The following is a 26,737-nucleotide window of genomic DNA, read 5'->3' as shown; positions in this document are numbered from 1 at the left end:
GGTGAAAGGAGAGTGAAATGGGACCTGCTCGGATTTAGGGCGTTTGCTCCTCGTAAACTTTAATGCGGTTTCCAGCGCCGAGGGAAAACATTAAAAATAAACTGTTTTCAACTCCCAACAGCGGGCTCTTTAAGAAAAAGTTGGGCCAGAGTGCACTGTGGTCACAAGATGGCCCAGGCCAGTGGTCAGTGGATGGTCCAGGGTCAGTGGATGGTCCAGAGCCAATGGTCAGTGGATGGTCCAGGGCCAATGGTCAGTGGATGGTCCAGGGCCAATGGTCAGTGGATGATCCAGGGTCGGTGGATGGTCCAGAGCAGTGGTCAGTGGATGGTCCAGTGGTCAGTGGATGGTGCAGGTTCAGTGGATGGTCCAGGGCCAGTGGTCAGTGGATGGTCCAGGCCCAGTGGTCAGTGGATGGTCCAGTGGTCAGTGGATGGTCCAGGGCCAGTGGATGGTCCAGGCCCAGTGGTCAGTGGATGGTCCAGTGGTCAGTCCAGTGGCCAGTGGATGGTCCAGGGCCAGTGGTCAATGGATGGTCCAGGGTCAGTGGATAGTCCAGGGCCAGTGGTCAATGGATGGTCCAGGGTCAGTGGATAGTCCAGGGACAGTGGTCAGTGGATGGTCCAGGGCCAGTGGATGGTCCAGTGGTCAGTGGATGGTCACATTATGTGGTGTAATGGCTCAGACCCAGCAGACTGGCCAGCCAGTGTATTGGTAAACATAGAAACATAGAAAATAGGTGCAGGAGTAGACCATTCGGTCCTTCTAGCCTTCACTGCCATTCAATGAGTTCATGGCTGAACATGCAACTTCAGTACCCCCTTCCTGCTTTCTCACCATACCCCCTGATCCCCCGAGTAGTAAGGTCTAAGTCCAGTGGGAGCATTGGTGAGAAGCAGGGGCCCAACCCAAGACAGATGCAGGTTGGGGAATAGTCACAGACCAGCGAAGATGCCAGTCAGTATCAACGGACTAGGTTCAGCACAATGCTGCTTCTGCATTGAGTTTGAACCCATTTTAACAGCCAGTTGTTGTGGTGCATATAGGTACCAATGATATAGGTAAAAAGTGGGATGAGGTCCTACAAACTGAATTTAGGGAGATAGGAGTTAAATTAAAAGGTAGGACCTCAAAGTTAGTAACTCAGGATTGTTACCAGTGCCACATGCTAATCAGAGTAGCAATAGCAGGATAGTTACGATGAATACGTGGCTTGAGGAATGGTGCAAGAGGGAGGAATTCAAATTACTGGGACATTGGAACCGGTTCTGGGGGACGGTCTGCACCTGGGCAGGACCGGAACCGATGTCCTAGGGGGAGTGTTTACTAGTGCTGTTGGGGAGGGTTTAAACTAATATGGCAGGGGTATGGGAATCTATGCAGGGAGCAAGAGGGAAGTAAAATGGGGGCAGAAGCAAAAGGTAGAAAAGGAAATAAGGAAAGGTGGAGGGCAGAGAAATCAAAGGCAAAAATCAAAAAGGGCCACATTAAAACATAATTCTAAAAGGGCAAAGTGTGTTAAAAAGACAAGCCTGAAGGCTCTGTGCCTCAATGCGAGGAGCATTCGTAATAAGGTGGATGAATTAACTGCGCAGATAGCTGTTAACGGACATGATGTAATTGGGATTACAGAGACACGGCTCCAGGGTAACCAAGGCTGGGAACTCAACATCTAAGGGTATTCGATATTCAGGAAGGATAGACAGAAAGGAAAAGGAGGTGGGGTAGCGTTGCTGGTTAAAGATGAGATAAACGCTATAGTAAGGAAGGCCATTAGCTTGGATGATGTGGAATCTGTATGGGTAGAGCTGCGGAACACAAAAGGGCAGAAAACGCTAGTGGGAGTTGTGTACAGACCACCAAACAGTAGTAGTGAGGTCGGGGATGATATCAAACAGGAAATTAGGGATGCGTGCAATAAAGGTACAGCAGTTATCATGGGTGACTTTAATCTACATATAGATTGGGCTAACCAAACTGGTAGCAATACAATGGAGGAGGATTTCCTGGAGTGTATAAGGGATAGTTATAGAGACCAATATGTCAAGGAACCAACTGGAGAGTTGGCCATCCTAGACTGGGTGTTGTCTAATGAGAGAGGATTAATTAGCAATCTTGTTGTGCGAAGCCCCTTGGTGAAGAGTGACCATAATATGGTAGAATTCTTCATTAAGATGGAGAGTGACACAGTTAATTCAGAGGCTAGTGTCCTGAACATAAAGAAAGGTAACTTCGATGGCATGAGATGTGAATTGGCTAGGATAGACTGGCGAATGATACTTAAAGGGTTGACAGTGGATAGGCAATGGCAGACATTTAAAGATCATAGGGATGAACTTCAACAATTGTACATCCCTTTCTGGCATAAAAATAAAATGGGGAAGGTGGCTCAACCGTGGCTAACAAGGGAAATTAGGGATAGTGTTAATTGGCCAGAAAAAGCAGAAAACTTGAGGACTGGGAGAAATTTAGAATTCAGCAGAGGAGGACAAAGGGTTTAATTAGGAGGGGGAAAATAGAGTATGAGAGTAAGCTTGCAGAGAATATAAAAACTGACTGCAAAAGCTTCTACAGATATGTGAAGAGAAAAAGGTTAGTAAAAACAAATGTAGGTACCTTGCAGTCAGAATCAGGTGAATTTATAATGGGGAACAAAGAAATGGCAGACCAATTGAACAAATACTTTTGTTCTGTCTTCACTAAGGAAGATGCAAATAACCTTCCGGAAATACTAGGGGACCGAGGGTCTAGCGAGAAGGAGGAACTGAAGGAAATCCTTATTAGTCAGGAAATAGTGTTAGGGATATTGATGGGATTGAAGGCCGATAAATCCCCAGGGTCTGATAGTCTGCATCCCAGAGTACTTAAGGAAGCGGCCCTAGAAATAGTGGATGCAGTGGTGGTCATTTTCCAACATTCTATAGACTCTGGATTAGTTCCTATGGATTGGAGGGTAGCTAATGTAACCCCACCTTTTAAATAGGAGGGAGAGAGAAAACAGGGAATTATAGATGGGTTAGCCTGACATCGGTAGTGGGGAAAATGTTGGAATCAATTATTAAAGATGCAATAGTAGCGCATTTGGAAAGCAGTGACAGGATCAGTCCAAGTCAGCATGGATTTATGAAAGAAAAATCATGCTTGACAAATCTTTTTGAATTTTTTGAGGATGTAACTAGCAGAGTGGACAAGGGAGAACCAGTGGATGTGGTGTATTTGGACTTTCAAAAGGCTTTTGACAAGGTCCCACACAAGAGATTAGTTTGCAAAATTAAAGCACATGGTTTTGGGGGTAATGTATTGATGTGGATAGAGAACTGTTTGGCAGACAGGAAGCAAAGAGTAGGAATAAACGGGTCCTTTTCGGAATGGCAGGCAGTGACTAGTAGGGTACCGCAAGGTTCAGTATACATTAATGATTTGGACGAAGGAATTGAATGTAATATCTCCAAGTTTACAGATGACACGAAGCTGGGTGGCAGTGTGAGCTGTGAGGAGGATTCTAAGAGGCTGCCGGGTGACTTGGACAGGTTGGCTGAGTGGACAAATGCATGGCAGATGCAGTATAATGTAGATAAATGTGAGGTTATCCACTTTGGGGGCAAAAACAGGAAGGCAGAATATTATCTGAATGGTGACAAATTAGGAAAGGGGGAGGTGCAGCGAGACCTGGGTGTCATGGTACATCAATCATGGAAAGTTGACATGCAGGTACAGCAGGCGGTGAAGAAGTCAAATGGCATGTTGGCCTTCCTAGCGAGAGGATTTGAATAAAGGAGCAGGGAGGTCTGACTGCAGTTGTACGGGGCCTTGGTGAGGCCACACCTGGAATATTGTGTACAATTTTGGTCTCCTAATCTGAGGAAGGACATTCTTGCTATTGAGGGAGTGCAGCGAAGGTTCACCAGACTGATTTTTGGGATGGCAGAACCGATATATGAAGAAAGATTGGATCGACTAGGCTTATATTCACTGGAATTTAGAAGAATGAGAGGGGACCTCATAGAAACATATAACATTCTGATGGGATTGGACAGGTTAGATGCAGGAAGAATGTTCCCGCTGTTGGGGAAGTCTAGAGCCAGGGGTCACAGTCTAAGGATAAGGGGTAAGCCATTTAGGACCGAAATGAGGAGAAACATCTTCACTCAGAGAATTGTGAACCTGTGGAATTCTCTACCACAGAAAGTTGTTGAGGCCAGTTCGTTAGATATATTCAAAAGGGAATTAGGTGTGGCCCTTATGGCTAAAGGGATCAAGGGGTATGGGGAGAAAGCAGGAATGAGGTACTGAAGTTGCATGATCAGCCATGATCATATGGAATGGTGGTGCAGGCTCGAAGGGCCGAATGGCCTACTCCTGCATCTATTTTCTATGTTTCTATGTTTCTATGTTAACGTGGTGTGTTTTACTGGCATAATTACTCTCCTGTAGATGTTACGATGCATTACAACCATGTTAGGCAATGTAATCCCTGCTCTTTTCATCAATCGGTTACGGTTGCATACTGGTTATATCACCGGACGCGTAATCCAGAGACCTGGACTAATGATCTAGAGACATGAGTTCAAATCCCACCACAGCAGCTGGGGAATTCAAATTAAATAAATCTGGAATAAAAAGCTAGTATCAATAAACTAGCAGATTGTCATAATGCCCTTTAGAGAAGGAAAGCTGCCATCCTCACCCGGGTCTGGCCTATGTGTGACTCCAGAACCATGGCAATGTGGTTGACTCTTAACTGCCCTCTGAAATATCCTAGCAAGCAGTTATATACCTCCTAGGGGCAATTAGGGATGGGCAATAAATGCTAACCTCGGTGGGTGGGTGGGAGACATTGTGGGGATGATTGGGACATAAACTGCTAGCTTGTTTCACCAATTAATGAACTCTTGTCATTCACTGTGGGTAGAATTAAAATGGATGATTATGGTCCACTTTCCATTCCACACAAACCTTCCCATGGGAAGGCAGCAGGATAAATAGGCTCTGGCATCCATGGACGGCCCAGTGATGATGAAGGTATGTCCAAGTTAGGGTGGAGGGTAACTTGGAGATGTTCCCTCAACATTGTCTTTGTGAGCAGTGGAAGCCTCAGAGGGGAGAGTGTTGCTATCCAGGTTGCTGCAGTGTATCCTAGAAGTCACAGCACTGGTACATTATGGTGGAGGGAGTGGATATTGAGTCCGAGGGCTGATCGAGCAACCTGTTGTGTTCTGGATGGTGTTGTGCTTATTTAGAGCTGTTGCGCCTGCACCCAGCCTAGTAATGTTCAAGAGAAGAGCCAGGCCTCACCTCTATGGCTTCTCCTGTACCGTGGCTTAGTGGGCAGCACTCGCACCTCTGAGTCAGAAGGTTGTGGGTTCATAGGCCCACTCCAGAGACTTGAGCCCAAAATCCAGACTGGCACTCGCAGTGCCAATGCACTGTCGGAGGCGCTGTCTTTCAGATGAGACGTAAAACCGAGGTGCCGTCTGCCCTCCCAGGTGGACGGAAAAGATCCCATGGTGCTATTCTGTGGGAGAGCCGGGGAGTTCTCCCCGGTACCCTGGGGCCAATATTTATCCCTCAACCTCACATCACTAAAACCAACAGATTATCCGGTCATTACCTCATCGCTGTCTGTGGGAGCTTGCTGTGTGCAAATTGGCTCCCTCCATTACAACAGTGACTACACTTCAAAAAGTACTTCATTGGGTGTAAAGCATTTTGGGACACCTTGAGGTCGCGAAAGGTGCTATAGAAATGCAGGTTTGTTCGTTAACTCTTGCTCTTGCAGTTGTGCTGTTGGTATGGTTGGTCCAGTCCAGCTTCTGGATGGCAGTAACCCTCCCAAGATGTTGATGGTGGGTTGGGGGGGGGGAGGGGGTTCTGGCTGAGGGTTGGTGTCACTGAGGGTCAGGAGGAGATGAAGGTCATTAATCTGGCGCTTGCATGGTGTGAGGGTTTCTTGCCTCTTGTCAACCCGAGTCTGTCTATTTTCCAAGTCCTGTTCTGGGGGGGGGGGGGTAGGGGTGGAAGGAGGAGAAGGGGTGGGGAAGGGGGAGAGGGTGGGGAAGGGGGAGAGGGGAGGGTCGAATGGCCAGCCTCATTATCGGAGGGGTGGTGAAGTTTAGCTTCAGAATCGGCAACAAACAGCCCAACTCCTGACCTTACGGTGGAGGGGAATTAGTTTTGCGGCAATTTCAACCCAGCTCCTTTCCTTCTTCACTAAACACATTCAACACACCAAAGGAATGAGGAGAATGTCCCCTTTGTACCATAAGAGTGGATTGAATGAGGATTTGTTTATTCATTATTTACATAATTTATTCAGCTATGGGAACGAGGGCTACATTTCCTGACTATTCCCGGAGCTCCCGAGAGCAGAACCCACCTGACTCCTCTCACTCGTCGCAGACATGCGAAATCATAGATTACAAGTCATTTACAAGCCTGAATTTAAAATAAAAGCAAATTTAGGATTTGAAATAAGCCAGGGAATTATTTTTTCTGGATTTCTCCTCATGAACTGAGCCAGTAAATCATACCTTTGAGAGGCGAGGTACATAAAGGGGGAGAGGGCAATTCGGGGAACTGACGGGGTCGGGAGCAATAGCTGGTTGTGCTATTTACAATCTATATTAACGACTTGGAGAAAGGGACTGAGTGTAACGTAGCCAAGTTTGCTAACGATACAAAGGTGGGAGGAAAAGCAATGTGTGAGAAGGATACAAAAAATCTGCAAAAGGACATAGACAGGCTAAGTGAGCGGGCAAAAATTTGGCAGATGGAGTATAATGTTGGAAAGTGTGAGGTCATACACTTTAGCAGAAAAAAAATCAAAGAGCAATTTATTATTTAAATGGAGAAAGATTGCGAAGTGCTGCAGTACAGCGGGACCTGGGGGTACTTGTGCATGAAACACAAAAGGATGGTATGCAGGGATAGCAAGTGATCAGGAAGGCCAATGGTATCTTGGTCTTTATTGCAAAGGGGATGGAGTATAAAAGCAGGGAAGTCTTGCTACAGCGACACAGGGTATTGGTGAGGCCACACCTGGAATACTGCGTGCAGTTTTGGTTTCCATATTTACGAAAGGATATACTTGCTTTGGAGGCAGTTCAGAGAAGGTTCACAAGGTTGATTCCGGAGATGAGGGGGTTGATTTATGAGGAAAGGTTGAGTAGGTTGGGCCTCTACTCATTGGAATTCAGAAGAATGAGAGGTGATCTTATGGAAACGTATAAGATTATGAGGGGGTTTGACAAGGTAGATGCAGAGAGGATGTTTCCACTGATGGGGAGACTAGAACTAGAGGGCACGATCTTAGAATAAGGGGCCGCCCATTTAAAACTGAGATGAGAAGAAATTTCTTCTCTCAGAGGGTTGTAAATCTATGGAATTCGCTGCCTCAGAGAGCTGTGGAAACTGGGACATTGAATAAATTTAAGACAGAAATAGACAGTTTCTTAAACGATAAGGGAATAAGGGGTTACGGGGAGCGGACGGGGAAGTGGAGCTGAGTCCATGATCGGATCAGCCATGATCTTATTAAATGGTGGAGCAGGCTCGAGGGGCCGTATGGCCTACTCCTGCTCCTATTTCTTATGTTCTTATGTTACTCTCCAGTAACGTCCCACCCATCCCGTGGGATTCCCGCCTGGTTAAGTCAGTTAAAATTGACCCCCTAAAGTTCCAGGATCACAGAGATGGCTTCCCCAAGCGAAGCTTCCTGCTGGGTTTCACCCAATGAGGTTCTCCTCTCTGGAAAAGGCTGAAGGTTTGACAATGGAGGTCGATAAAATTATGAAAGGGTTTGACAGAGTGGATACAGAGAGAGAGAATGTTTCCATTTGTGGGGAAGAGCAACACTTGAGGCCATCGATATGATAGTCACCGAGAAATCCAATCGGGAATTCAGGAGAAACTTCTTTGCCCAAAGCGTAGTGAGATTGTGGAACTCGCTACCACAGGGAGTGGTTGAAACTAATAGTATAGATACATTTCAGCGGAGGCTAGACAAGCATATGAGGGGGAAGGGAATAGAGGGTTATGCTGATAGATTTAGATGAGGAAAGACGGAAAAAGGATCGAGTGGAGCATAAACGGCGACATGGACTGGTTGGGCCAAATGGCCTGTTTCTGTGCCGTATATCCGATGTAATCCTATATAATTCTATGTAATGTGGAGTGTTTTGGGATGCGTCAATGGAGATGAAAATGAGGAGAGTTGTATACCAGGCAGCAAATCCGCTATCTCCCAGTTTATACTGTCGTCATCAGTTAAACTGACCCCCTTCAGATCGACTGCTCACCTCCCTTATCTGGTTCATTCGGGATGCAGTGAAAGTGCAAAAGTAGACTATTCAAGTTAGAGGGACTCCTGTGGCAAGATTCGGCATGGTCCAACCTGCGCTCAACTCCCGCCAAAGGCCGTATACAGCATGACGCCCACTTTGGGCATTTTGGGATAGAGGGTCAGCTTGGCTCAGAAAGTTGCACGTTCAAGACAGAGACCAGGATTTGGGCACAAGACTAAAGGAGCGTTGATGGCGGAGCTCGATCTGCCCTGGGAGTGTTTGATGGGACAGTGTAGAGGGAGCTTTACTGTGTACCTAACCCGTGCTGTACCTGCCCTGGGAGTGTTTGATGGGACAGTGTAGAGGGAGCTTTACTTTGTATCTAACCCGTGCTGTACCTGCCCTGGGAGTGTTTGATGGGACAGTATAGAGGGAGCTTTACTCTGTATCTAACCCGTGCTGTACCTGCCCTGAGAGTGTTTGATGGGACAGTGTAGAGGGAGCTTTACTCTGTATCTAACCCGTGCTGTACCTGCCCTGGGAGTGTTTGATGGGACAGTATAGAGGGAGCTTTACTCTGTATCTAACCCGTGCTGTACCTGCCCTGGGAGTGTTTGATGGGACAGTGTAGAGGGAGCTTTACTTTGTATCTAACCCTGTGCTGTACCTGCCCTGGGAGTGTTTGATGGGACAGTGTAGAGGGAGCTTTACTCTGTATCTAACCCTTTGCTGTACCTGCCCTAGGAGTGTTTGATGGGACAGTGTAGAGGGAGCTTTACTTTGTATCTAACCCTGTGCTGTACCTGCCCTGGGAGTGTTTGATGGGACAGTGTAGAGGGAGCTTTACTCTGTATCTAACCCTTTGCTGTACCTGCCCTAGGAGTGTTTGATGGGACAGTGTAGAGGGAGCTTTACTCTGTATCTAACCCGTGCTGTACCTGCCCTGGGAGTGTTTGATGGGACAGTGTAGAGGGAGCTTTACTCTGTATCTAACCCCCTGTACCTGCCCTGGGAGTGTTTGATGGGACAGTGTAGAGGGAGCTTTACTCTGTATCTAACCCCGTGCTGTACCTGCCCTGGGAGAGTTTGATGGGATAGTGTAGAGGGAGCTTTACTCTGTATCTCACCCCGTGCTGTACCTGCCCTGGGAGTGTTTGATGGGACAGTGTAGAGGGAGCTTTACTCTGTATCTAACCCTGTGCTGTACCTGCCCTGGGAGTGTTTGATGGGACAGTGTAGAGGGAGCTTTACTCTGTATCTAACCTGTGCTGTACCTGCCCTGGGAGTGTTTGATGGGACAGTGTAGAGGGAGCTTTACTCTGTATCTAACCCGTGCTGTACCTGCCCTGGGAGAGTTTGATGGGACAGTGTAGAGGGAGCTTTACTTTGTATCTAACCCGTGCTGTACCTGCCCTGGGAGTGTTTGATGGGACAGTGTAGAGGGAGCTTTACTTTGTATCTAACCCGTGCGGTACCTGCCCTGGGAGTGTTTGATGGGACAGTGTAGAGGGAGCTTTACTCTGTATCTAAGCCATGCTGTACCTGCCCTGGGAGTGTTTGATGGGACAGTGTAGAGGGAGCTTTACTCTGTATCTAACCCGTGCTGTACCTGCCATGGGAGTGTTTGATGGGACAGTGTAGAGGGAGCTTTACTCTGTATCTAATCCTTTGCTGTACCTGCCCTGGGAGTGTTTGATGGGACAGTGTAGAGGGAGCTTTACTCTGTATCTAATCCTTTGCTGTACCTGCCCTGGGAGTGTTTGATGGGACAGTGTAGAGGGAGCTTTACTCTGTATCTAACCCGTGCTGTAGCTGCCCTGGAAGTGAAAAATTAAAGATTAAAAAAAAAAGTTTATTCCAAGGAAAACTTTGCGTGCTGGTTATTGTTAGATTTTACCCGATATTTTGTCGGGTGAGAGGTGGAAAGGGGGACAGCCACGCTCTGTACATCCAAGGTCCTTATTAAACTGCTAAGTGCCTGCTCATTGGCATTGACTGCTCGCTGGATGCTGACACTTGGACTGACCACTGGAAACCTGAGCTCTGCATTTTCCACAGCGTGTAAATCTGTAAAATAAATACACTGCGGTGCAGAATCTGTAAAAGTCTCGGCCAAAGCAAATCTGGCGGCGAGAAATTTGCTGAGACCAGGCCCTGGGGGCGGAGTGGGAGGGGTGGAGGTGGGATGAGGGGGAAAGAAGCTCATCGCCGAGGCCTGTGTCCCGACTGTAATTATTTCAACGTGAGAGTTGCTGACGTCGCAACAAGTCGGAGCAGAACAGGCGGGTCGAGTTGGCGCGGGGACCAGCTTGGCGAGGCGAGGGGGAGAGGGTTCGGGGGAAGCGCGGGAGATGGAGAAGCTCAAGACTGTTAATCTGTGCCCCCTTTATGCTGCCCCTTCCTTTGCCGCACTGTGGGTCAGCAGCGAATTGGCCGCGCGTGGCACAGATTTGCTGACTGCAGCCGACTCTGGCTGGCGCGCTCCCTCCGTTTCACGTGCAGCCACATGTCGGCCAGCTGCTTATGTAAGCTCAATCTGCCACTGCCAGGCGAGTAATTGGAAGCGAGCTTTTATATATTTGTACAGCGCACTGACAGAATATTTCCACGCACCGCACCGAGGGCTGACCTAATCAACCCCATCGTGCTGTTTCTTTCAGCCTGACAAGTTTACAAGTCGCGGGGATGATGAAAACCTGAAGTCTTGTCACACTTCCAGATAAGTCTGAAGTGAGAAGATTGGGCAGGAAATGGGCAGGGAATCAACGTCAAGCCAACGCAGACCCACGCACTGTCAGGCTGCAGGTTTTAATTTGTTATGAAGGCTGGGCAGTTAAGACATTGCAACTTACAAGACTGTCAGTGGGAGAGATCTATGCAAAACAAACACTGTAATCACCTTCACCCTGTAAAATTGAAGACGTAATTTTTTTCTTTTTTGCAAACTGCTGAATGGGATTTGTGGACTAGTCACAGTAATAGGCTCACACACCCTGGCGCACTACGGCTCAATAGGAACAGGAGTGGGCCATTCAGCCCCTCAAGCCTGTTCCACTGTTCAACTAGATCATAGAGTGTACAGCACAGCAACAGGCCATTCAGCCCAACTTGTCCGTGCCGGTGTTTATGCTCCACACAAGCCTCCTCCCACCCTACTTCATTTAACCCCATCAGCATATCCTTCTATTCCTTTCTCCCTCGCGTGTTCATCTCACTTCCCCTTAAATGCATCTATGCTGTTCGCTTCAACTATTCCCTGTGGCAGCGAGTTCCACAATCTCACCACTCACTGGGTGAAGAAGTTTCTCCCGAATCCCCGATTGGATTCATTAGTGACTGTCTTGTATTGGTGGTCCCCTAGTTCTGGCCGCCCACAAGTCGAAACATCTTCAGGGCTGATCTGTATCTTAACTCCATTTATCATATCACTTGCTACGCTCTCCTAATAAACATCTATTGTGTGATCTAATCGAGGTGTTTAAGATGATTAATGTATTTGATAGGGTAGATATCTCTGGTGGGTGGAACTCCAGGACATAGTCGACGTATTTACTGAGGCGTACAAAAGCATGGGCCTTACGCTAAACATACGTAAGACAAAGGTCCTCCATCAGCCTGCCCTCGCCGCACAGCACTGCCCCCTGGTCATCAAGATCCACAGCACAGCCCTGGACACCGTGGCATCCGAGAGGGCGCTGAGCACCTCGAGTTTCATCGCCGAGAGCATGCAGAAATCAAGCGCAGGCAGCGGAAAGAGCGTGCGGCAAACCAGGCCCACCCTCCCCTTCCCTCAACCACTGTCTGTCCCACCCGTGACAGAGTCTGTGGCTCTCGTATTGGACTGTTCAGCCACCAAAGAACTCACTTCAGGAGTGGAAGCAAGTCTTCCTCGATTCCGAGGGACTGCCTATGATGATGATGGAATCTGGAACGAGGGGGCACAATCTTAACATTAGAGCCAGGCCATTTAGGAGTGAAATCGGGTAGCACTTTTTCGCTCAAAGCTTAGTAAAAATTTGGAATTCTCTCTCCTCCAAAAGGCTATGGATGCGGGGGGTCAATTGAAATTTTCAAGACTGAGATCGATTAAGATTTTTATTCGGTATTGAGGGATTATGGAGCAAAGCATTGTCCAGATTGGCCAAGACCTATTTGAATGATGGCACAGGCTCAAGGAAATGAATGACCTCCTCCTGTTCCTAACGTTGCTCACATTGCCTGGTGTGCAGATTATGAGCTGTGAAGCAGAACCCGGGTTTTGTTCAGCTTTACTCCAAATCCGCGCTGAAAAAGATATGGTGTAATACCTCATCTAGCCACAGGGTGCCAGTAGATCTCTTTGATTCCTGTTTCGCTCCCCATCCCAACTTGTACAGAAAGACCATTCCAGGTCAGAAAGATCCAAAAAATAAGTACAGATAAGGGAGGCCATTCTGCCCATCTAGTTTCTCATTCCATAGACACTACTGATACCTCCATCCCAGCAGCTTAAACTTCCACTTTCTGTGGCTGCATAAGAATATAACATAAAAAAATAGGAGCAGTAGGCCACTCAGCCCCTCGAGCCTGCTCTGCCATTCAATAAGATCACGGCTGATCTTCTAACTCAACTCCACCTTCTCGCACTATCCCCATATCCCTTGATTCCCTGAATGTCCAAAAATCTATCGATCTCAGTCTCGAATACATTCAACAACTGAGCCTCCACAGCCCTTTGGGGGTAGAGAATTCCAAAGATATTGCGGCGTGTACCATCTACAAGATGCACTGCAGCAACTCGCCAAGGCTTCTTCGACAGCGCCTCCCAAACCCGCGACCTCCACCACCTGGAAGAATTTCTAAGCGCCTTTCATGACCTCGGGCCATCCCAAAGTGTTTTACTGCCAATGAAGTATTTTTGAAGTTTATGCAAACACGGTCGCCTCCTGTTGTTGTAGATAAGTGGCATGAAAAAGTGAATTGAATCAACATCAATCCCATTTATTGGCTTTAGATATTTTACCTCCTCACCAGGCACAATTCCCTAGCCAAATCATGGTCGCCTCCCAACACCTTCCTAAAGTGTCAGCTGTGGCTCAGTGGGTAGCACACGTGCCTCGGAGTCAGAAGGTCGTGGGTTCAAATCCCACTCCAGAGACTTAAGCACAAAAATCAAGGCTGACACTCCACTGCAGTGCTGAGGGAGTGCTGCACTGTCGGAGGTGCCGTCTTTCAGATGGGACGTGAGACCGAGGCCGCGTCTGCTCTCTCAGGTTGGCGTAAAAGATCCCATGGCACTATTTCGAAGAAGAGCAGAGGAGTTATCCCTGCTGTCCTGACCAATATTAATCATCATTAAAAAAAGACGACTATCTAGTCATTATCACAGTGCTGTTTGTGGGAGCTTGCTGTGCGCAAATTGGCTGCCACGTTTCTTACATTACAACAGTAGCTGCACTTCAAAAATACTTAATTGGCTGTAAAGTGCTTTAGGTCGCCCGGAGGTTGTGAAAGGAGTTATATAAATGCAAGTCTGTCTTTCTTTTTGTCAAGCATATATTCGATTATTTGATTCATCCTTCTAGTTTACCTCCACTCCGAAAGGCCGGGTTACAGTTCCTTGGGCTCCCCCAAGTCCCCCTGCATAAGTCCAATGAGTGTGATTTTCAAATCCCTCCATGGCCTCACCCCTCCCTCGGTCTGTAATCTCCTCCAGCCCCATAACCGCCCCCCCCGCCCGCGATGGCTATGCTCCTCACATTCTGCCCTCTAGAGCATCCCGGATTATAATCGCTCAACCATTGGTGGCCGTGCCTTCTGTTGCCTGGGCCCTAAGCTCTGGAACTCCCTGACTAAACCTCTCCGCCTCTCTCCATCTCTTTCCTCCTTCAAGACGCTCCTTAAAACCTACCTCTTTGACCAAGCTTTTGCTCACCTGCACTAATTTCTACTTATGCGGCTTGGTGTCAAATTTTTATCTCATAATACGTCCGTGAAGCGCCTTGAGACGTTTCACTACGTTAAAGGCGCTATATAAATACAAGTTGCTGTTGTTGGCCAGTTCATTTGAATCAGGAGGGGGCAGGGAACATTAAAGACTTGCATTTATATATTGAGTGGCTTAGCCAGTCACGTGATGTTCACAAGACTCAATAACACCCCACTCAGTTGGGTCTGGGTCACCCACGATGAGATATGCAGTTGTGAGCCAAGTGGATGAACTGGTGGTGTGTAGTGTGATTGTTAAACCTTTGTTAATAAACCAACTAGTTCTTAATAGCATTGAAGCAAATACATTACAGTGACCAAAAGTTTAGGTCAAAGAGTAAGATTTTAAGGAGCATCTTAGAGGAGAGGGAGGGAATTCCAGAACTTGGGGCCAGGCAGCTGAAGGCACGGGCCCCAGTGGTAGAGCGATGGATGTGGGGACTGCGTAAGAGGCCAGAATCGGAGGAGCCCAGAGTTCCCGGAGGGCTATAGGAGGTTGCACAGATTGGGAGGGGCAAGGCCACGGAGGGATTTGAACACAATTCAGAACGAATTCAGAGAGGAATAAGGGTGGAGCTGGGTGATGACGTGGAGGTAGAAATAGGCAATCTTAGTGATGGAAAGTAGTTTTAAGCTGCGTGTCAAACAAAACATAATTTAATGTCTAAGCTTCTCTGCCCAGTGCCGTGTTTACAACCTTTCTCCTAATCAGTTCTGATTTTGGTAAGTGTATAGGGTCTTAAGCTTCTTACTCTAATTATATAGGGCCCTAGTGAGACCACACCTGGAGTATTGTGTACTGTTTTGGTCTCCTTACCTCAGGAAGGATGTACTTACCTTAGAGGGAGTGCAACAAAGGTTCACCAGACTGATTCCTGGGATTGTCCTATGAGGAGAGATCGAGTAGACCATGCCTATATTCCCTGGAGTTTAGAAGAATGAGAGGTGATCTCACTGAAACATACACAATCCTCAGAGCTCAACAGGGTAGATGCAGGGAGGATGTTTCCCCCGGGCTGGGGGAGTCTAGAACCAGGGGTCACAGTCTCAGAATAAGGGGTCGGCCATTTAGGACTGAGATGAGGAGAAATTTCTTCACTCAGAGGGTGATGAATCTTTGGAATTCTCTGCCCCAGAGGGCTGTGAAGGCTCAGTCGTTGAGTGTATTCAAGACAGAGATCGATAGATTTTTGGATATTAAGGGAATCGAGGGATTATGGGGATAATGCGGGAAGGTGGAGTTGAGGTAGAAAATCAGCCATGATCTTGTTGAATTGTGGAGCAGGCTCGAGAGGTCGAATGGCCGACTCCTGCTCCAATGTCTTGTGTGTGCACGCATTATCTCTGGGGCACAGAGTACCTCATCAGTCCCACATTTCATTTCATTTACAGTTCGTTGCCGCACGCATCGATTCCAGCAACGGATCATCAAGAGGCCCCGATAGATAAACTGGGAGCAATGATCCTGTCACACATCAAATAATGCCTTTTATTTCATCAAAGTGTTACTGAACCGTATCACAAAAATATTAGGCAAAACACAGCCTTTAAATCACACCCTTTGAATATACACTTTATCTACAGATAGTGCTTCCAAACTGTTCCATGCTCTTTTCACACACTAACAGTTTAAGAAAAGAATAACTATGGGCGCAAGTTCATAAATCCCACAATTCCGGCTGACTGAAGAATCTAGTTCTTTAGCCAGTGGATCTGGGTTTCACAACCCGTCCCCAACTAATCGCGAGGGACCCCTAAACGTGGAGCTGAGTCACGCCACCATTTACAAAAACAATCGCAAACAATCGGCAACCATCTTTGCTTTGGTAACAATCTTCTGTACGTCTGAGGGTTCCCGTGTTTAAATTAGTGTTACTAACGTTCGTTTAAAAAAAATAAATCTAAGGCCACAACCACAGCTTCCTCAGAGACACACTCTTAGAAATGCTGCAACGCGCCGTGCTGTCGATTCTCGAGACTGGCTCCCTGCCCATTGCCCCGCACACGGTGATTTCAGCTGCGCTATGGACCCAGTTGCATTCACTGGTGTGGTGCAGTGCAGTTTCTGTTGCTCGAACAATGCCCTCGGTCAGAAGACAGGCCTTGAATGGAGGTCCAGCTATGACGGGCCTTGAATGGCCAGCAGCAGTTCAAAGGTCTTCCGTGGGCCGGCTGGGGAGGGCGAGTGTGGTCACAGGCGAGTGGGAGGTGGGAATCGAGAGGGTCCCGATCGGAGTTACAAATCACACTGGCTTAAACAGCAAGTGCTGATGGAAGCATAGTTCCTGAAACAGTGTGCCAGGGACCTAAATATCGACACGCGAGAAACCTTAGGTGACCGACGTTAATTGCACTTCCGCAGCAAGCGATGACCTGATCTCGCTGTCAGAGGAGACGCACAAGGCCTGAAAACTGGGATAAAGAAGAAAAAACACACACACACAATCCCCAATGTAGCTATAAGGACAGCTTCCTTTTATTCTCTCACGCGCCCCTCCCCCCCCCAAACGCCTGGGACATAGGCACCGACTATCCACCAGCAACTTACCCAAGTCGTCGTTCTTTGAGTGCGCCTAAACAGCGAGTGTCAGTGGGCTACTCAACACGGCGGCTGAGCCCAATCCTGTGTTCACCCAACATCCACACCCATTCCAGCAGCGGGAACTCTGGCCGATGCTTACCCCCGCCTCTACCGCACAGGATGACCGTGGCCGATTGCAGTGTCCTCATCCACTGTCCTAGTTGTGAACCATTTGGTTGGCCAGAATCCCCCCCCACACACCCCCGCCCCCTCCCCCCCACCACCCCCCTCCCCCCCCTTCCTGCACTGGGTTACAAAAACACTGTCACACTTTTAAGTGCAGTTAAAGAGTTTGACAACGCCCTTCCCGATGGCTCGGCTGCTTAAGGCAGAAAAGAGCCGAGGCCACACGGAGCAGGAAAGTCACAGGTTCAATCCCCGCGTTGGCTTCATTAGCCGACCACAGCCAAAGAGGAGGGGGGAAACAAAAAAAAAACACAATCTGCCCAGGGCTCCCACTGCTGATGACCATCCCAGTGTTCCCTTGCTCGAACAGACTCGTGCTCTTGGATATCAGGCAAGGACAGAATTGGGCTCTGCTGTGATGCCCTCCATGGTTAAATAGCCGGCCTAACTAAAGAATGACAACTTTGGCACAGATCCGGAGCACAGCTAGCATCCGTGCATCAATATTTCTGCTACAGTTAATAGCTTCAAGGGAAGGTGGAGGGAAGGGAAAGGAAGGGAAGAGAAGGGGAAGATGGAGGAAATGGCCATAAAAACATATCATGTTCCATTGGAAAACTATCACCACATCTAATGTGTTTCACAAGGGGCTCTATGGGACCCCCCTTACCTGGAACACAATTACAAACGAGTCACACTTTGGAAGCTCCAGACGCAATGTCATTAACCGACTTGCCCCTGACCCCGCCGATATTCCTTTGGCATTGCCGTTATCTTAAAGCAGCGCACTCGAAATTCCAGTCCATTTAAAAAAAAAAGAAACATGGATTAAAATAGTCTAATTCAGACGGTAAAATGGAGATTGCGTGGGAGCGTCGCTCTGCCCGCCGGGCGGTGTCTGTCCATGAAGCTTCGCGAGGGCTTGCCCGCCCGCCAGGCGCGAGTCTCGCTGCTTTCTCTCTTTCTCTCTTTTAAAACAAACCAAAAAAAAAAAAATCAACCGCGGGGTTTCAACCCGAACTTGGCGAGCAGCGAGAGGTGGTCGGACGAGCAGATGCCATTGGGCAGCCCGTTGGCCAGCCAGATGTCGTGCTCCGACAGCAGGGAGAGTCGGCCCAGCAGCTTGAGGGCTCCGTCCTTGTACCGCCTGCGCCCTACCAGGAAGGAAACAGAGAGAGGAGGATGTCACAGAGCATTCGCATTCATAATCTCGGAGGCAGGCTGAATAGCTATAAACAACTGGTCTGATGCCGTCACCTGCAGGGACAACACAACAGTACAACAGCCATGTCAAACATAGATTTTAGATAATGTGCATGGATAACGCTCACCGGATAGGTTCAGACGAACGAAAGACTTGTATTTATATAGCGCCTTTCACGATCTCAAAACGTCCCTTCACAACAGAGAGACAGACTACCATCTGAATGGTGAGAGATTAGGAAAAGGGGAGGTGCAACGAGACCTGGGTGTCAGGGTACATCAGTCATTGAAGGTTGGCATGCAGGTACAGCAGGCGGTTAAGAAAGCAAATGGCATGTTGGCCTTCATAGCGAGGGGATTTGAGTACAGGGGCAGGGAGGTGTTACTACAGTTGTACAGGGCCTTGGTGAGGCCACACCTGGAGTATTGTGTACAGTTTTGGTCTCCTAACTTGAGGAAGGACATTCTTGCTATTGAGGGAGTGCAGCGAAGGTTCACCAGACTGATTCCCGGTATGGCGGGACTGACATATCAAGAAAGACTGGATCAACTGGGCTTGTATTCACTGGAGTTCAGAAGAATAAGAGATCTCATAGAAACGTTTAAAATTCTGACGGGTTTAGACAGGATGGATCCAGGAAGAATGTTCCCAATGTTGGGGAAGTCCAGAACCAGGGGTCACAGTCTAAGGATAAGGGGTAAGCCATTTAGGACCGAGATGAGGAGAAACTTCTTCACCCAGAGAGTGGTGAACCTGTGGAATTCTCTACCACAGAAAGTTGTTGAGGCCAATTCACTAAATATATTCAAAAATGAGTTAGATGTAGTCCTTACTACTAGGGGGATCAAGGGGTAAGGCAAGAAAGCAGGAATGGGGTACTGAAGTTGCATGTTCAGCCATGAACTCATTGAATGGTGGTGCAGGCTCGAAGGGCCGAATGGCCTACTCCTGCACCTATTTTCTATGACACACCTAACGGAGTCGGGTGCCAGCACTGCTTTTAGCGACTCGATGGTATTGGCCGCGTGCCGGACGTCGGCCAAGGATAGGCGCCGTGCCAGCTCGTCTGGCGCCATCCGGCCCACTACTCCACCATCCAGCATGTCCCTGACCCTGGTCACTTTGCCAGACACAGCCCTCTTGTCCGCCTGCCACCTAAAACCGCGGTCGTGGAGGTACGGATTTCTGAGCAGCGGTCATGAAGGACAGCCGCCACCCCAGACGGGGGAGAGCTGCGCTTGGTGATAACTCTGTTCCAGACTCTGATGAGTTCCTGATAAAAGACAGGCAGCCCCCAGGGCCTGATAGTCTGCATCCCAGAGTACTTAAGGAAGTGGCCCTAGAAATAGTGGATGCATTGGTGATCATTTTCCAACAGTCTTATCGACTCTGGATCAGTTCCTATGAACTGGAGGGTAGCTAATGTAATACCACTTTTTAAAAAAGGAGGGAGAGAGAAAACGGGTAATTATAGACCAGTTAGCATGACATCAGTAGTGGGGAAAATGTTGGAATCAATTATTAAGGATTAAATAGTAGCGCATTTGGAAAACAGTGACAGGATCGGTCCAAGTCAGCATGGATTTATGAAGGGAAAATCATGCTTTTACAAATTTTCTGGAATTTTTTGAGGATGTAACTAGTAGAGTGGACAAGGGAGAACCAGTGGATGTGGTGTATTTGGACTTTCAAAAGGCTTTTCACAAGGTCCCACACAAGAGATTAGTTTGCAAAATCAAAGCACATGGTATTGGGGGTAATATACTGATGTGGACAGAGAACTGGTTGGCAGACAGGAAGCAGAGAGTCGGGATAAACGGGTCCTTTTCAGAATGGCAAGCAGTAACTAGTGGTGTGCCGCAGGGCTCAGTGCTGGGACCCCAGCTCCTTACAATGTATATTATTGATTTAGATGAAGGAATTGAGTGTAATATCTCCAAGTTTGCAGATGACACTAAACTGGGTGGTGGTGTGAGCTGTGAGGATGCTAAAAGGCTGCAGGGTGACTTGGACAGGTTAGGTGAGTGGGCAAATGCATGGCAGATGCAGTATAATGTGGATAAATGTGAGGTTTTCCACTTTGGGGGCAAAAACACAAAGGCAGAAAGAATATTATCTGAATGGCGGCAGATTGGGAAAAGGGGAGGTGCAACGAGACCTGGGTGTCATGGTTCATCAGTCATTAAAAATTGGCATACAGGTACAGCGGGCAGTGAAGAAGGCAAATGATATGTTGGCCTTCATAGCTAGGGGATTTGAGTATAGGAGCAGGGAGGTCTTACTGCAGTTGTACAGGGCCTTGGTGAGGCCTCACCTGGAATATTGTGTTCAGTTTTGGTCTCCTAATCTGAGGCAGGACGTTCTTGCTTTGAGGGAGTGCAGCGAAGGTTCACCAGACTGATTCCCGGGATGGCAGGACTGACATATGAGGAGAGTCTGGATCAACTGGGCCTTTATATATTGGAGTTTAGAAGGATGAGAGGGGATCTCATAGAAACATATAAGATTCTGACGGGACGGGACGGGACAGGTTAGATGCGGGTGGAATGTTTCCGATGTTAGGGAAGTCCAGAACCAGGGGACACAGTCTTAGGATAAGGGGCAGGCCATTTAGGACTGAGATGAGGAGAAACTTCTTCACTCAGAGAGTTGTTAACCTGTGGAATTCCCTGCCGCAGAGAGTTGTTGAGGCCAGTTCATTGGATATATTCAAGAGGGAGTTAGATACGGCCCTTATGGCTAAGGGTATCAAGGGGTATGGAGAGAAAGCAGGAAAGGGGTACTGAGGTGAATGATCAGCCATGATCTTATTGAATGATGGTGCAGGCTAGAAGGGCCGAATGGCGTACTCCTGCACCTATTTTTTGTTTCTATGTGATCCGGACATCTCCCAGGTTTCAACAGCTCTCCAACTCTTTTAGTTAACCTGTGAGCATACTCACAGGTGCATACATTATACCTGTTTTTATTTCAAATTGCCAGAGTTTGTGTTGCTCCTTTTTTTAAACCTCCGTTATATCTATTATCGTGTAATAAATACTCGGATGTGGAGGAGCACAGACACATAGAGGAGATGTGCCTGGGCACGTGCAGGATCCTTCTCCACTTTGATTCGATGTGCCTGCCCATCACCGGTTCCACCCAGTGACAGGCAACAGCGCAAGAATCCTCTGCAGCTTCTGAGGCCCGGACTGCTTTGTGGGCAGCCGATAGGAAAGGCGAGGCACAGCCCGTCAAGTTATCACCCCCCCACACACCCCTCACTTGCTGAAACAGGATACTTACAAGGAGCTCCGTCTCACACAGAGCAGCGAGAGCAGCATCCTCAATTTAAAGCGTCAGATACAAAGCAGCACTCCCGCCCACACCCTCCCTCTAGCACTGACCTTTTCCACTCTTGTCTGTGAACGGCTGTGCCGAGTAGAAGATGTAATCCACAGTGAGGCCGAAGCCAGACGAACAGGTTGTGACCTCAGGCCGCCCGGACTCGGGCAGATAATGGCTGTAGACCGAGGTCAGGTTGAGGTTGTGCCGGAGTGTAGTTGGGGACCTGAGTGGAAGTGAAACAGACCGAGAATGGTTTGTGAAGAGCCTCATTTCTGTCACAATGTTTGTTTAGGATGCACAAGTGTAGTTGCTACGGTAGTGGACGAGAATCCCAGTTGGGGATTGCGAGTTCAAATCCCACCATGACAGGTTGTGAAGGACATTCGTGAATCACTTGTGTTTTTACAACAATCTGGCAGCTTTAATTAATATTTATTCTGTTGCCAAGCCACAAATTACCCGAGTTATTGAATTTGTTTCAACAACTTGCTGGGTGGGACTGAATCACAACCTGGGGATTGATAGCCCAGTACCATAAACACTACAGCATCATTCTCTTACCCACCGTTGGCACAGACTATTTCTAAATAAGCAATTTATCTCACGTTCCCCACGTTACACATTAACTCTACCTGAAATGGTAGCTTCACCTATATCCAGCCTCCACCAATGCCATTACAAAACTAGATGCTGGGATTCATATCCGCGCAGACTGGGACAATTCTCAATGTTTTCCTGCATTTTGTGTTTTTCGGTGGGAGTGAATGTTGAAGATGGTGGATGGGGGGCCAATCAAGTGGACTGCTTTGTCCTGGATGGTGTCAAGCTCCTCGAGTGTTGTTGGAGTTGCACTCATCCAGGCAAGTGGAGAGTATTCCATCACACTCCTAACTTTTGCCCTGTCGATAGTGGAAAGGCTTTGGGGAATCAGGAGATGAGACACTCACCGCAGAATACCCAACCTCTGACCTGCTCTTGTAGTCTCAGTATTTATGTGGCCGGTCCAGTTAAGCTTCGGTTCAATAGTGACCCCCAGGATGTAGATGGTGAGGGACTGAGCGATGGTAATGCCGTTCAATGTAAAGAGAGGGTAGTTAGACTCTCTCTTATTGGAGATGGTCATTGCCTGGAACTTGTGACGTACGAATGTTACTTGCCACTTATCAGCCCAAGCCTGAATGTCATCCAGATCTTGCTGTATGCGGGCATGGACTACTCCATTATCGGAGGAGTTGTGATTGGAACTGAACACTGCAATCATCAGCGAACATCCCCACTTCTGACCCGATGAAGCAGCTGAAGATGGTTGGGCCTAGGACACTGCCCTGAGGAACTCCTGCAGCAATGTCCTGGGGCTGAGATGATTCACCTCCAACTTCCACAACCATCTTCCTTTGTGCTAGGTATGACTCCAGCCAGTGGAAAGTTTTCCCCAATTCCCATAAATTTCAATTTTGCTAGGGTTCCTTGATGCCACACTCAGTCAAATGCTTCCTTGATGTTGAGGGCAGTCACTCTCACCTCACCTGGAATTCAGCTCTTTTGTCCATGTTTGGACCAAGGCTGTAATGAGGTCTGGAGTAGAGTGATTCTGGCGGAACCCAAACTGAGTATCGGTGAGCAAGTTATTGGTGAGTATATGCCACGATACCTTTCATTACTTTCTTCTTCAGAGAGTAGACTGATGGGACGGTAGTTGGCAGAATTGGATTTGTCCTGATTTTTGTGGGCAGGGCATAGCTGGACAGTTTTCCACAGTGTCAGATAGATGCCAGTGTTACAGCTGTACTGGAACAGCTTGGCTAGAGGTGCGGCTAGTTCTGGAGCACAAGTCTTCAGCACGACAGCCGGGATATTGTCGGGGCCCATAGCCTTTGCTGTACCCAGTACGCTCAGCCGTTTCTTGATATCACGGGGAGTGAATAAAATTGGCTGAAGACTGGCTTCTGTGACAGTGGGGACCTGAGGAGGCCGCCGATATGGGTCATCCACTCTGCACTTCTGGCTGAAGATCGTTGCAAACGTTTCAGTCTTGTCTTTTGCACTCACGTACTGGGCTCCGCCATCATTGAGGATGGGGACATTTATGTAGCCTCCTCCTCCCCCCCCCCCCCCGATAGTTGTTTAATTGTTCACCTCCATTCACGACTGGACGTGGTAGGACTGCAGAACTTTGCTCTGATCCGCTGATTGTGGGACCGCTTAGCCCTGTCTATGGCATGTTGCTTCCACTGTTTAGCATGCATGTAGTCCTGTGTTGCAGCTTCCCCAGGTTGGCACCTCATTTTTAGGTCCACCTGATGCTTCTCCTGGCATGCTCTTCTGCACACCTCATTGAACCAGGGTTGGTGCCCTGGCTTGATGGTGATGGCAGAGTGAGGCATGTGCCGAGCCAGGAGGTTATAGATTGTGATGGAATACAATTCTGCTGCTGTTGATGGCCCACAGCGCCTCATGGATGCTCAGTTTTGAGTTGCGAGATCTGTTCTGAATCCATCCCATACAGCATTTTGGTAGCGATCACTGCTACCAATGCTGTCAGGAAATGATGCATCTACGACAGGTAGTTTGGCGAGGACGAGGTCGAGTAGATTTTTTCCTCATGTTACTTCTCTCACCACTTGCCGCAAGTCCAGTCTGGCAGCTATATCTTCAGGACTCGGCTAACTCGGTCAGTAATGATGCTACCAAGGCACTATTGGTGATGGACATTGAAGTCTCCCACCCAGAGTACATTCTGTGCCCTTGCTACCCTCAGTATTTCCAGATGTTTATCGTCACAAATCTATACCCCACCACATTAGTGCCTCAACACTCTGCATCAACGCACGACTGACTTTAATTTGAAAAATTCCAAAAAGCCACACTGCCCTTAAATAAAGGGCCCTGGCCAGGCACACTCCCTGTCAATGGCTCTCTAGAGTGGTTTCGGCAATCCGCAAGGGCCACAACCTGACCAGTATCTGATCAATGTCCTGGAAAACGATGCAAAAGCCTTGGAGAGAGTGAATTGATTTACTAGAATGTTACCGGGGATGAGGGATTTCAGTTCGGTGGAGAGAAGAGAAGCTGGGATTGTCATTTTCCGGTTGGCAAACAGTGACTAGTGGGGTATCGCAGGGATCGCTGCTGGGGCCTCAACTATTTACAATCTATATTAATGACTTGGATGAAGAGACCGAATGCAATGTAGCCAAGTTTGCTGATGATACAAAGTTGGGTGGGAAAGCAAATTGTGAGGAGGACACAAAAAATCTGCAAAGGGATATGGACAGGCTAAGTGAGTGGACAAAAATTTTGTAGATGGAGTATAATATGGGAAAATGTGAGGTCATCCACTTTGGCAGAAAAAATAGCAAATTCTAAATTAAACAGAGAAAAATTGCAAAGTGCTGCAGTACAGAGGGACCTGGGGATCCTTGTGCATGAAACACAAAAAGTTAGTATGCAGGTACAGCAAGTAATCAGGAAGGTAAATGGAAAGTTGGCCTTTATTGCAAGGGGGATAGAGTATAAAAGCAGAGAAGTCCTGCTACAACTGTACAGGGTATTGGTGAGACCACACCTAGAGTACTGCGTACAGTTTTGGTCTCCGTATACAAGGATATACTTTCACTGGAGGCTGTTCAGAGAAACTTCACTCGGTTGATTCCGGATATGAGGGGGTTGACTTATGAAGATAGGTTGAGCCTATACGTATTGGAGTTCTGAAGAATGAGAGGTGATCTTATCAAAACTTATAAGATAATGAGGGGGCTCAACAAGGTGGATGCAGAGAGGATATTCCCACTCATAGGGGAAACTAAAACTAGGGGACATAGTCTCAGAATAAGGGGCTGCCCATTTAAAACGGAGATGAGGAGGAATTTCTTCTCTCAGGAGGGTTATAAATCTGTGGAATTCGCTGCCTGAGAGCTGTGGAGGCTGGGTCATTGAATATATTTAAGGTGGAGAGAAGTCAGATTTTTGAGCGATAAGGGAATAAAGGGTTATGGGGAGCGGGGAGAGAAGTGGAACTGAGTCCATGATCAGATCAGCCATGATCTTATTAAATGGCGGAGCAGGCTCGAGGGGTCAAATGGCCTACTCCTGTTCCTATTTCTTATGTTCTTATGTGCTCCTTAGGGCAGTGAACTTTGAGGGGAGAATTAGTGGAGGTGTTCGAAATTGAGGGGTTTTGATAAGAGTAAATAAGGAGAAACTGTTTGCACTAGTCGGTAGCCAGAGAAAACAAATTTAAGATAATGGGCAAAAGAACCAGAAGTGAGTTGAGGAGGAAATGTTTTATGCTTAAGATCATAAGAACATGAGAATTAGGAGCAGGATTAGGTCATATGTCCCTCGAGCCTGCTTTGCCATTCAACAAGATCATGGCTGATCTTCGACCTCAACTCCACTTTCCCGCCCGATCGCTAGATCCCGTGATTCCCCTCGAGTATAAAAATCTATCGATCTCAGCCTTGAATATACTCAATGATTCAGCATCCACAGCCCTTTGGGGGAGAGAATTCCAAAGAGTCACAATACTCCGAGTGAAGAAATTCCTCCTCATCTCAGTCTTAAATGGCCAATCCCTTATCCTGAAACGGTGCTTCCTACTGCTAGACTCCCTAGCCAGGGAAAACCGCTTCTCAGCATCTACTTTTGTAAATCGCCCTCAAAATATTATGGCCTTGAAATCTCGGCCTCCCGGGGTCCGCACGGAATGTGTACGGACCCGGGAAGGCATCGCAAAAGCCGGTTTTCGGCGGGAAATGTGCATGCGTTGAAATGCTTTACTGATCTGTCAAGTTCGAGCTTGACAGATCCAAAGCATCTCGGGGAGAAGTACATTCCCACGGCAGAGATTGTGCTATTAGCCCATCTCTTGCCCTGTAAATGTCCTTAAAGCTCTGGCACCTGGTAAAAGCAGGCACATAGCCTACTTTTACCAGCGTAAGAGTTTTAAAACATACAAAAACATATAAAAATAAAATTTTAAAAACACATTGTTAAAATGTTAAAAACCCTGCGCACTAAGCTAAGTTTATTTTAAACCATTGGCAAATACTTTTTTTTCAAAAACATTTCTATAAAATGTAATTTCTACAATGTATTTATGCAAAGTGTTTTTTTTAATGTTTTATGTAGTGTTTGGGTGTGTTTCTCATTCATAGTAATAGGAGTTTTGGACTTACGAAACTCCTACTACTATGAGAAAATACTTTACTGTGATTGGGTGTCCAGGCCCACGTGAATCCTGCAGACGTC

General features: G+C 47.7%; 1 protein-coding gene across 2 annotated transcripts in view; it reads right to left on the bottom strand.

Moving 5' to 3' along the window:
• Positions 1 to 17,063: 17,063 nt before the first annotated feature.
• Positions 17,064 to 26,737, bottom strand: part of LOC139263501 (protein angel homolog 1-like) — a 44,677-nt gene continuing 35,003 nt past the window's right edge. For both annotated transcript variants that reach the window (XM_070879680.1, XM_070879681.1), the window contains exons 9-10: positions 21,547 to 21,710; positions 17,064 to 18,110 (exon numbers count right to left, since the gene is read on the bottom strand). In XM_070879680.1, coding sequence (XP_070735781.1) covers positions 17,953 to 18,110; positions 21,547 to 21,710 — 322 coding nt within the window. In that variant the 3' untranslated portion in view covers positions 17,064 to 17,952. The remainder of the gene's footprint in view (positions 18,111 to 21,546; positions 21,711 to 26,737) is intronic.

Source organism: Pristiophorus japonicus, chromosome 4 (genome assembly GCF_044704955.1).
Source record: "Pristiophorus japonicus isolate sPriJap1 chromosome 4, sPriJap1.hap1, whole genome shotgun sequence".
In the NCBI taxonomy this organism is placed as follows: Eukaryota; Metazoa; Chordata; class Chondrichthyes; family Pristiophoridae; genus Pristiophorus; species Pristiophorus japonicus.
Note: the sequence above shows the minus strand (reverse complement) of the source record. Positions and strands in the feature narration are given on the sequence as shown.